The 15,624-nt window shown below is 33.7% G+C and overlaps 2 protein-coding genes across 3 annotated transcripts; one reads left to right on the forward strand and one right to left on the reverse strand.

The window, feature by feature from the left end:
- The first annotated feature begins 291 nt into the window (after positions 1–291).
- LOC107786236 (dof zinc finger protein DOF2.5) lies at positions 292–2,343 on the forward strand. Of its 2 annotated transcripts, none has more exons than XM_016607685.2 (3): positions 292–594; positions 952–1,429; positions 1,738–2,343. In XM_016607685.2, the coding sequence occupies exons 1-3, from the start codon at positions 571–573 to the stop codon at positions 2,055–2,057; spliced, it is 822 nt and encodes a 273-aa protein (XP_016463171.1). In that variant the 5' UTR covers positions 292–570; the 3' UTR covers positions 2,058–2,343. The 2 variants fall into 2 exon arrangements, with proteins under 2 accessions (XP_016463171.1, XP_075073925.1); XM_075217824.1 differs by lacking the exon at positions 292–594 and adding an exon at positions 605–785.
- Positions 2,344–5,645: 3,302 nt separating this feature from the next.
- LOC107786235 (uncharacterized) lies at positions 5,646–12,297 on the reverse strand. Its single transcript, XM_016607682.2, has 3 exons — positions 11,940–12,297; positions 7,718–7,866; positions 5,646–6,018 (listed from the first exon to the last, which is right to left on the reverse strand). Exons 1-3 carry the CDS (start codon positions 12,123–12,125, stop codon positions 5,880–5,882), a joined length of 474 nt encoding a protein of 157 aa, XP_016463168.1. The 5' UTR covers positions 12,126–12,297; the 3' UTR covers positions 5,646–5,879.
- Positions 12,298–15,624: the final 3,327 nt, after the last annotated feature.

A 15,624-nucleotide genomic window follows, 5' to 3' on the forward strand; every position in this document is an offset into this window, starting at 1 on the left:
TATTAAAGGTTTAAACTTTTAGATGAGTCGTTGATCACATAATTCAACAAATAATGGAATATTTTAGTAATTTAGCTTTATGTTGTGTAACACAGCAAATTAATTCACTCTAGTATGAATGAGGGGGAAAAGTAACTAACTAAAAATGAAATGACAATAAACGAATAATAAGAATCAAAGTCCCCCCATTATTAGGGTCAAAAAGGGAGAAATCCACCACAGGACATATCCATTCAGAATTCCACTCACAAGGGTTTAAAAATAGATTGAATACTCTTATCTATCTCTGTTTGAAATCCGGACAAAAGTTCAGATCCAATATTATACACATAAAGTTGTCAAGTGTAGTCAAAACAAACACATCCCCCTTATCTTTTTCTTTTCCATCATCTGGAAAATTAAAGTAAAGTTATCTAAACCATTAAAGCCAACACACAAACAGCTCAAAAACATTCTTTCTTTCTTCCACTAAAGACAGCTCCAGACAAATTAAAAGCAGGTGAATTTTTCTCCATCTTGAGGACATCAGCTGCTTTTTCCTCTGAACCTTTTTAGTTTTTTTTCGGATTTATGGAGACTACTCAATGGACTCAGGTGGGTACAAATTAATTCATTTATCTGCACCACTTAATTAATTACTCCTATTTGCTTAAGAAAAATGTTGAATTTTAACCTCTTAGTTTAAATTTTTTTATTTTTCAAATTAAAGTGGTCGTTCTCTTAACACATCAAAGCAGTGCACTTTTTCTTTCTGCCTCTTTCCACATGATAGCATATGGAAAAAGGTGTTCTTCGTTATTATTGTTGTTCGCTTTTTTAGTTTCCTTCAATTTAATTTTAAAATTGAAAGTTATCCAGTTTGGCGTTTGTCATTCAGTACTTTGGCTAACATAAATAATCTTGCTATCTTTTTTCTCTGGTTCCCTTTTTTTGTGTGTGTTAAATTTTCAGGATATTGGAATAGTGAAATCCATGGCAGCAGAAATAGCTGCTCCTAATGTTACAGTGGAAAAGAAGGTGAGGCCAGTTAAGGATCAAGCAATAAATTGTCCAAGATGTAATTCAACAAATACAAAGTTTTGTTACTACAACAACTACAGTTTGACTCAACCAAGATACTTTTGCAAGACTTGTAGAAGGTATTGGACTGAAGGTGGAACTTTGAGGAATGTTCCAGTTGGAGGTGGTTCAAGAAAAAACAACAAAAGATCATCTTCTTCTTCTTCTTCATCGCAAAAGCTCCCCGATCTGAACCCTAATCCGAGTTTTTCTCCTCAAAACCCTAATAAGATTATTGTTGGAAATAGCTGCCAAGATCTCAACCTCGGGTTCCAAACTGTGTCACATGATCATCATCAGTTCCATGGTGTGCCTCAGTTTCTTGAATTGCCAAAGATGGATAGCAGCAATAATGGTAACAATCATCTAGGTACTCATCTCTCTTTGTTGAAAGCTACGATCATCTCATTTAAAAGATTAATTGTTTGAGAGAACACACTTTTATTTATTTAATTATATTTTTAACAAGCACCTTCACATGCGGGCCTTAATTAGTCTTTTTCAGGAGCCAAGCATGTAAAATAATTTTTAATAATGAGGTCTCCGCATGCTCTGATATCATATTCATGAAGTGTGATTCCATTACATCTAAAAGTTTAAACTGTTAAAAAGAATATATTTTTACTTACTTGATTATATCTTCAACAGTCTTCATATCGTCATGGTATTCAACTTCAGGTAGTACACCAATATCAGCTCTGGAGCTGCTTAGGACCGGAATAGCCTCAAGAGGGTTTACTTCATTCATCACGTCGCCAGCACCACCAGATTTGAATACTTTATACACATCAGGGTTTCCATTTCAAGAATTAAAGCCTCGTGCTGGTAGTAATGATCATGCAGCAGCTGCCTTAAGTTATTCAAATGGGGTTCAAGAAAATGGAGGTGCAAGAATAATGTTCCCTCTAGGAGCAGATCATCATCATCATCAGAGTAAAGGACAGGAGAATTCAACTGCAGGATATTGGAATGGGATGTTAGGTGGAGGATCCTGGTAAATTTTTAAGGAAACGATAATTAATGTGCAGAAATCTCACTTTCAAATGCTTTTTCTTTTCCTTTTTGGGAGTGTCTTTGTTCAATCTTTTCACATGCTTTTGTTACTATAATTTGTTTGGTGATGTTTAGAACTAAGTACTAACATAGAAGACAGCTAGTTCTGGTGCTATTTTTCTTAATTTGCTCTACGATTTCTTTGAGATTAGGGAAGCTAGCTTGATTAAAGTCAGCTTCTAGGGTTTCTGTACTAGTACTACTATATATGATCATAATTAACCACCTTAATCACCGCCTATTTATTAGCTATATTGTATTTTAGATGAACTTTGCCAACAAGGACCTTTTCTTTTTGTTGTTTAATTTTTATTTCTTCTGTTTTCTTTTACCCTAATTAATTGTGCAAAGAGATTAATATTGTTTAATTATAACAGATATAGCTTATTGCTGGAAGTAGCTAATTATGACATGGCCTGGTCTTTTTCCTTTTTGTTATCCAGTTCTTGATAATCACTTTAGCACTTCATTCTAAATTTAACTGAAAATTTTGGCGAAGAAAAGGAAAATAGATGGAAGCAGAAACAAGAAACTGATATATTCTTGTGTGAATAATTTGGTTAATCATGTTTATGCTTCATGAAGATTGACATTGAGATCTTCATGATAACACCGATTAATGAAACTTAACCATTGTAATTGACTTTTAATTATCTACTTAATAGTGTCAAAAAATCTTATCACATTTAGTGTGTACATTTATACGAACGCTAAAACTGTATGTATTCAAGGAGTTTGTTAATTTACACCATGGATCGGAGCAATCATATCTTTTTTTTTTTGGTGATTGGAGTACACAATATCATTTGTTCCTGCTGCTATGAGGGCATGCTATAATAATGACTTAAATTTTACATATACTAACTTTTGAAACAATTTACAGGCTGTGAGGTTAATGACTGAGAGAGGTTGAGAACCTAATAGTGAGGGTACTATAGGTTTATATATATATATATATCTATATATATATATATATATATATATATATATATATATATATATATATATATATATATATATATATATATTAAATAACTACATAGAAAGATTTTTACGCCATAATTAATATATAGAACTTATTTATCAATTTTCAATTTAGTACAAAAGTACCTATTTTTAGGCACTTCAAAACGTTGCAAAGTTATATGGCAGGGTTGGGCATAGTTTGGGCAAATCTAAAATCCAAACCGAAATTCGAATTTTTAAATTTTTTGGTTTGGAGTATTCGGATTACGGATTGGATTTTGGATTTGATTTTAAAATTTCTTGGATTTCGGATTGGATATTAAAATTTGGTACTTCAGATTGAATATCCAAAAATTTAATTTTTTTATACTTTAATTTATATTTAGTCCATTATCCATATGTCAATAGTAATAAGTTCAATTCCCTATCCATTAGATATTATCTCATATAGTCAATATTAATTATTAAGTTAATGTCGCAACTTTCTATTTGGTTATGATTTTACTATTGCTACTTCTTATCGGCCGTATTAATATCTCTGTTGTATTTTTTTTGATAATAATTTTTTACTTGAATACTCTATTTGGATGATTGCAGCAAGAATGATGAACTTTTCAGGCAATTTAACATGAGTATTTAATTTGGATATTCATTTTTTGTAAAAGTAGAAACATCTCAACTTATACGCTCAAAACCGAGAACCCATAATATCCAAACCGATTATTTCGAAACCGAACTTAAAAAATCTGATCAAATCCGAACTTATTTGGATTGGATTTGAATTATTATTTCTTCAATCCGAAAATCAAAAATCTATAACTAAATTCTCATATTCAATCCGAACTCCCGAACGCCCACCCCTCGTGGTGCTAGCTAGCGACGTTGCAATATTAAGTTACAACTCTTAACTTGCAAGGATAGGTAAAGGGCGGCCATCTTACCAATAGTAGTTTGAAACAATACTAGTAGATCGACTATTATTGAAAGACAATGAAAAAAATTGAAGTGCTTCAGTCTAACATTGAAAAAATAGTAGTAGTATTTAACAACGCCACTAAGCAAATTGTAATTTTCAAATAAAAAGGAACCTACCTGCTACCACAACCAATACCTAATCCTTTTTCTTTTAATTAATTACCTTTTCTTTCAGTTCCTAACATACCCGACTATTGTAGGGGCCACCGTTTAAAAACGATTTAATTATACAGTCATTGATAGTATGCAAAATTTTATGGTATTAGTGCAAAGTTAAACGATTACGACATACTACATTTTTAAGTTTATTATTTCAAGCCAAAAAAAGAAAAAGTTATTATATCACGTTTACAAATACTTGTAGCTTGTCTTTTACATAAGCTGATAGTAGGAGCGTACATAGGTCGGATTGGTTCGGATTTTTCAATTATCAAACCAATTCAATTGTGTCGGGTTATTAAATCTAAAAACCAAACCAAACCAATAAAAATCGGATTTTTTAGTTTCGGTTTTTATCGGATTTTCGGGTTTTTTCGAGTTTCCCCCCCTAAAGTCTTCATAGCATAAAATATAGAAATTGTGCTCCAAATATTTCTTTAATCCTAGTAAGACAAAACTATATAAGGAATTTTTCAAAAAAATAAAAAATAAGATGAGTCATGGCATTGTACTAAAATATTCAACAATAAAGATAATAAAATAACATAAAATAAATATTATTAATAAGCCATAACGAAAATGAACATAATCTAAACTTACTAAGTTATTAAAATAAGTATGACTAATAAGTAGTACTAGTTAAATGCACTAAAAATTATGCATTTTATCTAAACCATGGAAAAACTAAAAAAATAGATACCCAACACTATTGTCATTCCTAATACAATTGAATTGAATATCATTTTTTAGCATTAATGTTGATTTGGTTTTGGTTTAACATTTATTTGAGTTACTAATATTTATGCGGTATAAAACTTATTGGAACATTCAAAAATTATAAATCCAAACTTGAAATAATACGTTAAAAGATATAATTATGAAAAAGTTTAAGAAATATTTATAAACTACATTACAATATATATTTTTATATTTATTAAATATATCTAAAACTTTTATACATGTAATGTCAGGCTGATTTAGTTTCGGTTTGACTTTTTTTTTAATTAAAATCAAACCAAACCAAATATGGTCGTTTTTTTTTTCTCCAACACCAAACCAAATCAAACCAAACTATAGTCGCGTTTTTTTTCTCGGTTTGACTCGGATTATCGGTTTTGCGGTTTCTTTTGTACAACCCTAGCTGACAGTATAAAAGAAGTTTTACGCTATTAATATGTAAGAATTTGAATTGATTATGAAATATTTGAAGATAGATCGAACTTCCATCCATTTGGTTTGGGTTGAGATATTCCGTTGTATTAGGCTAACTCATTTTACTTTATATAACGCATTCAACTCTTTGAATTTATGAGAGCAATTGTCATTGGTGTCAAAATGTCATGGTTTCCCACCATAAGCTCAAAAAAAAAAAAGATATTAAAATGGTAGTATAGTTTACACTTTACAGACTACAAACATTATAGTAACATGGATTGAACTAATTATAGTATTCTCATGTAACAGTACAAGGTAAAATTACACTGTACAGAAAACTTGTTACATTTATTGCTTCAGTATATCTAGAGAAGCACCTGTGAAAAACATTAGCACTAAAGAAGCAAAGTACTCTTTCCTGGTCCTGACTTCTATACAGAGACGAGCTTTACGCAGAACAGCAGAAAGCTTAGATCTTGAAAAACAACAAACTGAAAATAAAAAAGAACCATTCATGGATCCTCATTAATTCCGAAGATTCGGACCTTGTGCATATTGGGGAACTTGGCAATAACCAGCACCATCACAGCAATGGTATTGAAGAAGAGCATTGGATGTTGGTAATCAGTTGTATGTGAGGCTATCAAATACCTGCCAGTACAAGAAGTTGGCTAAGAAATTTCAGAAGTAAAATGTCATCTATATATATATATATATATATACGTTAGAGGACGAAAAGAAAAGGGAAGTAAGAACTACAGTGAATTGCAGAAGACATCCCCCAAATTCTCACTTTATGTTAGCAATCTGCTGAAATACCAAATACCAAAATTTTGGGCTAAAATCATCTTGTACGTGGCATGTAGGTTTCTTAGATGGGGAAAAAAGTAACTTTAACATCTTCTTTTGCTTATACATACACAAAACTTGCTTTAGTTCAAACTACGTTTCTCTACTGCTATATGCTTGGCATGCTATATTGCATACCCATGGAGTCGGCACCTCGTATTCCGCATGCCTCGGATGCATGGCAACGGTAAATCTCAAATATCAGGACCAATATAGAAATAATATACATACAAACTCACACATATACAGATATTGATAAGGAGAAAAAATTTCCGTTATACATAACATATTTGAGAAAATGCAATAGTAAAAAAAATTAACCACTAAGAAACAGCAAAAGTTGATAAATTCCTCTACCATTAAAACAAAAGGCATATGAACCATTGCAATAGTTAGATTATAACAGTAATAACTAATCAATGTTAACATACTAGGAAAAAATGTGATATATTTATATACAAACCATTCTGATATCAAGAGGGGTTGTAAAACCTTTTTTTTTATGTTAAGAGAGGTTGTAGAACTATTTGATCGCTCATTCTGCAGGTTTTTCATTGCAATAATCTAAAAGAATTAATACGTAAAACTGAGTTTATCAAGAGAGATATGTTTCAATGCTTTCTTCTCCTCCTTTTCTAGTCTTTTTTTCTCTGTTTCTAAATTTGATTTCTCAAAAAAAAGTAGAGCCCTTTGTTTGAGACTCAAATTGAGTTACTTTTCTTCTCTAATCTTAGTTTCTTTTCCCACATCTTTACAAATATGTTGTATGTGCCAACTTATGTGCACCTTGACTAAATTCACCGGGTACCTGCTAGGCTGCTATCTCCCACCACCCACCACCCACCAGCACACCAGCACAGATACCTAGTAACTATGTCTATTAAGGCTTAAGACAAATGAGAAGAAATAACCTAGTTTTATTTGTCTCCAATGAGATTTGAACCTGAAACCTAAGAGTCTTGCAGTTTCGAAAATTGTCAGACTCTTAATGGACACACATGGATACACATTATAAATCTTTGAAGGATTTGGGAAAATATTAAGCGTCCAACACTTCATTAGAAGACTCAAACCTGTGAATTGGGAATACCATTTAAATTTCCAATTATTTTATTCTGGATTAGTTGAATGATTGTCATTGTTTGGACAACATTGTTTCATAAGGCTCATTTTATAGAACTAGATATTACCCGCTTTAACATAGTTTTCACTGCAGAAAATAAGAAACCATATGTCTCTAGAGTTCAAAATACTATGAGAAAGATGAAATCAAGTTCCACCTACACTTTATATAAACAGTAGAAAGAACAACTTTGATCATGAATTGTAACAAGCCTAAAATGACTAAATCTGTATCCAGCACTAGAAGTGAGAGTGGCCTAAAACAACCACAGCCCCCTCCCCCCCCCCCCTCTTCCCTCTTCTTTTGGGGTAAGTCATGATGATAATAGCATTTCCAAACCAGATTGTGAATGTCAACAAAAAGAAAACATGAACTTACAGCACAACAGGCACAACAGTTAAGAATTTCCTGTTACGAGTGAGCTGTTTCCCATTGTCAATTTGCTCCCACCAGGTCAATTGATTGTACATTCCCTGGTCATCAGCAAAAGGGGTTCCTTTCTTCCAATGAAAGAAGTGATATGTAACCTGCATGTTGAAGCATCCTCAGTCACATGAAGATATCATTTGCTTTATTTTGATAAATCACGTGAAGATGTCATAATAAATCAATTAACCTCATATGAACATTCGCCAAAATAAAAATGAAGATGCAGTTCATCAGAGACAAAATTAAAGGAAAAATATTAGGAAAGTTGAATTCTAAAAGCATACTTTACCCAATTCAGCGATTCCATCTATTGGAAGGGACAAAGTCAAAGACTTTTCTCTGTTAAATCTAGCTACACTTGGTTGAATAGAGGAGGCAATAACTTTTAAGCCTGGCCGTCGAAATATACGGAAATCAAAAGCACCTTACAAAGTAGCATGCCTGTCTAACACAGTCCAATCTCCAAAGAAGAGGTTTTGCAATGTGTAACAGATGCTACCTTCACAACAAGGTAGAAGAGAATGGAAAGCCTGCTGGATTGCTAAACAGCTACGGGATCTGTTCCTTAGCATGTTTAAATTGAGATGGGTCATGCCAAACCCTCTGAAGGATCTATTGCTTGGTTGGGGTGTCAAAGGAAGAAATAAGTCTCTGAAGGAAATGTGGAAAACTATCCCAGGTTTATATGTTGGGTGCTCTGGAAAGAAAGGAACTTTAGGTGTTTTGAGTGCAAAGCAATCACTGTAAAGGAGATGAACTACAGATGCTTGCGGATGCTAGCCTTTTGGTGCAATTATCAGGACGTATATGATAGATTTCATTAGCTCGTTTCAGGAGTAGGATCTTTCATATAGAGGCGATTCCCTTCTTTTCTTCTTTTTGGGCATAGCCCACTCTTGTACTTTACCAATCACATTCTTGGTATCTGGTTTTATTTTTATTAATGATGTCTCTTGTTTGCTGATATAAAGAAAAAGGTCAGTCATTTCACATCTTTGAAGAGTCTTAGCATAGTCTTTTAGTACTCTTCATTCTTTTCCTTTCAGATTTTTAATTTCAAGATACAGTAATTCTTCATAATTTCTGCAGCTTGCAAAAGTTCAAGAAAAAGACACTCTTAGCTTCTTACGTTTTTGGTAATTTGGATTCATTTTATAACAGTTTTCAAAACTACTTAAAGGAAGTGTTTGTGATTAATTGATTATAAAGCAAAATAGATCTTTCTCAGTTGCTATGCCTCCTCTTAATAAGGTTGAACTTACCTTTCTTTCTCAATTCTAATGCAGTCAATGGCAGTGATTAAAAAAGAGAGCGCTTCCTCGCTTTAAGCGAGGAGCGAAGCGGAGCGGAAGGGTCAGCGCTACTGGCAGAAAAAGCGACTCTGGTAGAAAAAGCGATCGCTTCTCTGTAAAAAGGGAGAAGCGGTGAAGCGAGAAGAAGCGAGCGAAGCGGACGCTTTTTTAATTAAAATACCCAAAGCCCTATTTAATTAAAACTTGGCTGATTCTGTTTTAGTCTGGACTCTTCAGCAGCGATAAACTAGCGAGAAACTAGGGTTCACACAAAAGCAGCGATTTCTTCCTCTCTTCTTCATTAACTTCAAGCAATGATTTGTCTTCTTCAAACTAGGGTTTTTCTTCTTCTTCAACAGTACAACAACTTCTTTCAACAGGTATGTTCTGCACTTTTTATTTTCATTCTTCTTCTTCTTTTTTTTTTTTTTTTTTGATTTGCACCGGGTGTCCGAGTCTCTAAGAGCCCCGACTAATCCCGGGGTGCACAGACCCTCGGCAAGGAGTTTCCCGCAAGTGTACCACGGTTAATTCAGGTTTTACCCAGTCCGATGGCCCTCAGAAATTATTTGCACCCAGTGGGTTTCGAACTTGAGACCTTGAAAGGGAGCAAACCCCAAGGCCCAAGAATGAAAATTCTGCCCAGTTTCTGCCCAATTTCTTCCCTAAATTTCTGCCCAATGAAGTTGAAGAAGATGACGAGCAATATAATAATGATAGTGGAATACAAGAATTTGACAATCTTGTAGAAGAATAGGATGCTGATTTTGTGCTTTAATTGATGCTACTCTTAAGTTTTTTAATTGAAGTATTGAACATTTGCTTAGAATTACATGTGATATCTATGCAGTGTCCATTTTAATTTTTTTTTTAAAAAATTCCGCTTCACTTAAAAAAAGCGAGCGCTTCGCTTCTCGCTTTTCGTGAAATCGGGGTTGTCGCTTTTCCTCGCTTCACGCTCTTCACAACATTGGTCAATGGGATTATGCTATATTTGAAAACGAGGACCCAGATCAAGAACGTGAAACTTTCATCTTAATGAAGACTGTATGACCCAAAGGAAAGTTGGTGATCTAGACTTATCTTCATCTAGTTTTCTGCAAATAACAGGATCAGACTTTCATAAAAACATGATCATTTGTGCAGCAAATGGATTTTACCCAAGTACAGATTGAGTGCAACCAACCTCAAGTATTACATATTATAAAAGATAAAGATCAGAATAATGCAAGATCATCAATAACTAAATTAGAAATACTGAATTAGACCAAATCATAGACAAATAAGTTCATAAGGAAACCCTACCGTAGCTCAAGCAACATTTTACAAGTAGCTCAAGAAAATGGACCAAATCCAATGCCAATCCAGTTTGATAGCTCCCAAGCAAAAGCCTGAGACTTCAAATATAAAATTCAAATGCTCATCCTCATCAATCCATTCGTGATTACTTATAACTGAAATCTTTAGGACGCCTAAGAGATAGGTACAAACCCTTCAATGTCATCGGAAGGAATGTAATTGGTGATTCTCCAAATGGGTTCTGATATTTTGAGCTAAATTGGCTTCAATAATATATATTAATATCTTGAAGATTTTGCTAACTTTTTTTTTTTTTTTAAACATAGAAGAGAAGATAATTGAAGATTTTTGATAACTCCAAAGTGCCTCTGTATAAGCATCTTCTGACCCTCTGGTTACCTGTCGAGGGGAAGCCATGCTTGGATGAGGCAACGAGGGTATGAGAGGCTCTTTTAATTTGTGGAGGCAAGCCCGGAAAGGGGCAGGGAAGGGAAACCTCATAAGTAGTCATTGCGACAGTATTCCAAGGCCAAACAACCTAGTAAGTAACATCTGCAGCTTAGCATGCTATCATTTAAACCCTGATTATATCTATAAAGGCCATGGCAGTGGCCACATTGGAGAAGCAACAGATGCATCTGCAGCAAGCAACCTTTCACTCAATAATTTGCACCAAAGGCTACTTAATCATGCTTGCCATTATGGCTTTGACATTGACAAGGGGAAGATGTACGATATTTTCTTTCAACGCCTAAGAACTTATGAGAAAGCTAACTGGACTTTGGTCATTTTAATTTCCAAGACGTTGACTGTATACTTTCCCCATTAAACTTCATACTAGCAGTACAAAGTAGAAACAAGAAAGGTATAGTTTAAGAGAATGCAAATGATTTACAGACAAAGAAAGCAAAAACTGCACAGCCCCTAAATCTTTATCTCCAGTGAAAATTCTGGACTAACTAAGCAAATTCAAGCCCACGCATTCTCTTTAGAAATAAATCAGGAGGAATTTGTAAATTGGATGATTGACGATTGACGATTGACAACAGATCTTGATTCCATCATGTAGTACACCCTTTACTTCAACTATATTTTGCTTCCTTTCATTAACCTTTTATTCCAGAGAGAATCCTTGATTCACTAGGAACTTAAAAACCTAGCACTCTAGCTCACAAATTCCGAATTGGAAACAATTTGGGCCAATCTTAAACCAAGCAATTTTGCCAAAAAATATCCAAATTCTCAGGACTCCGACCAAAAACTCTAGAATACAAATGAAAAACAGACGCATATAAATCAAAACTGTAACATGGGTGAATATGAGATCAATCAATTTCACCAGGCAATCAATATTAAATATTTATCATAAAGGAATCAGAAACGATTACTCCAATAACACAAGGGTAAAAGAAACCAAATGAAAAACGGAGACGTCTACAATCGAAGCCGCAAGAGGATTAATCTTAATCCACTCGATATCACGAAACAATCCAAATTATGAAAGATAGATTAAATCCTTAAACCCAAATGAAAGACATAATAACTGGAAGTAGGTAGGTTAGGTTAAAAGAGGAACATACAAGAAAGTGACCGAGATTGACGACGGTCCAGGCGATGCCAGGAGAGCAGCCAAAAAGGGAAAGAACAAGAAGCCATGAGAAGAAGAGGATGAGTATATAGGTGGTCCATACTCCTGGGTACATAAACCAGTCTGTATTCCGGTTCAGATCCGCCGGTGGCACTGCCTTTACATACAAATTTGCCATTTCCCTTTTTTTCTTCAGCTCAATCCCAACACTGATTCTATCAAATCCCAGCACAGTTTTTCTTCTTCTTCTTCTTCTTCTTTGCTCCTATTGGAACGACTATTAATTTGGAAGCAGTGGACTAGTTCATAATTATCCACTCTCCTACTCCTACCACTAATAATATCTTTCTAGTTAGCATAATTTGTCTAGGTTCTTTTTTATTTTATTTAGCAAATTAATTTTTTCTAACAATATAAAATGATTTATTTTCTTCTAAATTATGTGACATCTAAGTTAATCAAATTTGATTAAATGACAATTGATTAAACATTTCTTTGTTGTATTATAGAAAAAAATGCATTTGTTTAACTAAGTGGAAATTAAATGAAGCTCTTTTGTTTGTATATATCTCATTATTGATCAATTGCTACTAGCCTTTTACAAAATAAGAATCATGTAATTGTAATATTTAAAACTACAAGGAAGATTAGTGGTTAGGATTTAAATTACAAAGGGTGTTTATGTAACTAAACCCATTAACTATAAGTGTCTAGTATTTCCTCCTCTTTCCTTAATTAAAGCCATTGGAAATTTTGATAATTGGAAGACAATAATGCTCAAACTAGATATTATAGTGAGAAGTGAAATTGAAAACATGTTCTTCTGTTTTCAATTCTGAATGATATGAACTTTTCTAATATGTTGTAGATTATACATATCTCATTTGTTTTTAAGACCACAATCCTAAAACAGGGCCGGGTTATCACAAGTAAAGCTTGTGCCTTATGCCCCGAATTAAAGAGGCCCCCATTTTTAGAAATAATAAATTTATAGATATTTTAAAAAAAATTAGTACTTTTAGTACAAAAGTAGAGTTTTTTTTTATAAAAGTTACATCAAACGAAAATATGTTTTTAAAAATTATGATAAAATTTTACCTAAGATCGACAATGTTTGAATTGAATATGAATTATTAGAAGAAATCGATTATAAAAAAAATTATTAGCAACTTTGCATCTCAAAAAACTAGAAAAATAGGCTTTAAATGAAAATATATATAGCATAACATTCTTTTAAAAATTTAGGCCCCACATTACTTTGGCTATGAGTCACACAAGTGCTTGAGCCGCCCATGTCCTACAATCATTTTGAGCAGTCATCACCACGTTCTTAAGTATTCAAATACTAATTATATGTTTGTGAAATTAATTTAAAACTCTGACTAAATCAAGAAAACGGAATCCAAACATGCTAGAGTTTAGAATAGAATAAATTGACTATACTCTTTTAGGGCCGACTCTAAAACCACAACCATCACATTGAAAATGCGATGTCCTATAACTCGGAAATTGGTTATTCATGCATCAGGCATTGTAATATAAGATTATACGTCTCAAATAACTAAGTGTTCTTTCATCACACTTTAACAAGTCCAACTTGTGAGTAGCAGATTAAATTAATTACTATTTCTACATTGGATCGACGGAAGCCGTGCATAGTATGAGTTAAATTATAAGGGATACATGTAGAAACGGATATAAGAATAAGATAGGCGATGACGTAGTGTGTTAGGTTCAGTTAAATTCATTATTTTTAACTCAAATTATATATACAAATAATATAAAATATTAAAAAATGGTGAGATCGACACATTTATACAAGTCTTGAAGTATGGATATTTGTAGGCATATAAATTATATTAAAATTAAATCCATAAAATAATTTGGACTATATTTTAAATTCAAGATATATTAGTTCAAATAAATTTATTGGGCTAATATAATTGGATTAATTATATAAGTCTAATATATATAGATTAAATAATTAAGTCCGAATCTATTGGGCTAGTCCACTTAATTGGGCTACAAATGATGAGCCCACCTCATTAGGCCCAAAATTTCATCTTCCTCGAGGGCCAGATTGGTGCCACATGTCAAATGACGTGGCACGACAAGTCAAATGAAAAGGCTAATAGGATCATGCCACGTGTCAAAATGACAAGGCATGCCAAGTCAAATTAAAAGGCCAATAAATTCGCGCCACATGTACAAGTAACATGTTCTGGCCAATCAAATGAGGTCTTGTCACTCTTCAATCTGATTGGTCGGAAAGAAATTGTTCTTATCATAACTCTTCCCTCCCACAACTATAAATAGGAGTCTTCATAACTCAAAAAAGACACCCGAAGTTATAACAAGAAGCAAGAGAGAGCTCATGGATTAAACGCTACAAATTTCTCTACAAGTTTCAAGCTTCAAGCAATCAAGTTCAAGCTCAAAACGAAGAACAAATCAAGGTCAAGTTCAAGCAATCAAGCTAAAGCTCAAGAACAAGATCATCGTTCGTGGCAACAACTACATATTCAAGATCAAGCTCAAAAGCCCTTGAATTTATTTACTATTGAAAAGAAAAATCAGAGGATTCATAGAGATTGTAATACTCAAATATTTAAAATTAAATACTACGATTATTGCGATTTTTTTCGGTCTTGATTTTATTTTCTCGACGCAAATTTATTGTCTACAAATTCTGGCATGCCCAGTGTGACAATCTCTACCTCTCATCTCAACTTTTCAATCATCAAAGTTCAAAAACATTGAAATGGCTTCAAAGAAAATCAACTCTAGTTCAACTTCCACCAATGCTGCTAATTCTAAGTTCTATGCTAATGTGGAAAGCATCCTCGATGTTATCTTTGGAAACTTTGGACCGGTTACGAAGAGCAAAACAAGCTCCTTAGGACAACAAACACCTCAAGTGTCGTCCGCGTCAACCCCTGTTTTCGGATCTTCATCCTCAAAAGGAGCAAGATCTGCCACAAACGCACCTGAAGGAGGAAGCGATGTTGCTGAAAAGATTAAGAAAACTCTTGCTCTGCTTGACCTCTCCAGATCCAAGAACTCTGCTATGAAGGGAGATGATGATGCTTCAAGTGATAGATCCTCTCCACTTACACCGCATAGCGTGAGCCATTTGAGAATCAATTTGTGTGACAATCCATGCTACCCCCCATCGTCCACAACAATCATGAAAGCCATGGTGACAAATACTTCATCTGTGGAGGAGCAGTTGGCAAATGTCACGCCCCAAAATCCGAGGAGCGCGACCGACACTCAACTGAGTAAACCCGACTGAGCAAGCCTGTTAGGTTTCATATTACCCAAATACATCTTTGAATAAAGAGGAAATGTACACCATTAATCAAATTCTAAAAACATGTCATTAACAATTCCATTTCATTTCCATTAATAACTTCATTCACAATTTTGAAGATATTACAAGTTTTATACATCATTGCAAAACATCAGTATTTCTACTTTAATTTCAATATCCGACACTACCCACAACCTGTCTACGGAGCCTCTAAATACAACTGAAGAATAATATGGAAATGCTGGCAACAAGGCTCTGGCTATACCTTAAATACAAAGTACATGATATACAGATGAAACAGGACCCCGAAACGAAGTGGGGCTCACAAGTCAGCTGAAAGGATGATGCAACACTAGCTGCGACC

The sequence above is a fragment of the Nicotiana tabacum genome, chromosome 7, assembly GCF_000715075.1.
Source record: "Nicotiana tabacum cultivar K326 chromosome 7, ASM71507v2, whole genome shotgun sequence".
In the NCBI taxonomy this organism is placed as follows: Eukaryota; Viridiplantae; Streptophyta; class Magnoliopsida; order Solanales; family Solanaceae; genus Nicotiana; species Nicotiana tabacum.

What these genes read in the sequence shown, in the direction of transcription:
- LOC107786236 (XM_016607685.2), top strand. Translation starts at nt 571, where the DNA reads ATGGAGACTACTCAATGGACTCAG. An exon ending in AGACTACTCAATGGACTCAG is followed by an intron (nt 595 to 951) that starts GTGGGTACAAAT and finishes TTAAATTTTCAG; the next exon opens with GATATTGGAATAGTGAAATC. An exon ending in TAATGGTAACAATCATCTAG is followed by an intron (nt 1,430 to 1,737) that starts GTACTCATCTCT and finishes ATTCAACTTCAG; the next exon opens with GTAGTACACCAATATCAGCT.
- LOC107786235 (XM_016607682.2), bottom strand. Translation starts at nt 12,125, where the DNA reads ATGGCAAATTTGTATGTAAAGGCAGTGCCACCGGCGGATCTGAACCGG. An exon ending in TCAATCTCGGTCACTTTCTT is followed by an intron (nt 7,867 to 11,939) that starts GTATGTTCCTCT and finishes TTCAACATGCAG; the next exon opens with GTTACATATCACTTCTTTCA. An exon ending in ACTGTTGTGCCTGTTGTGCT is followed by an intron (nt 6,019 to 7,717) that starts GTAAGTTCATGT and finishes TTGTACTGGCAG; the next exon opens with GTATTTGATAGCCTCACATA.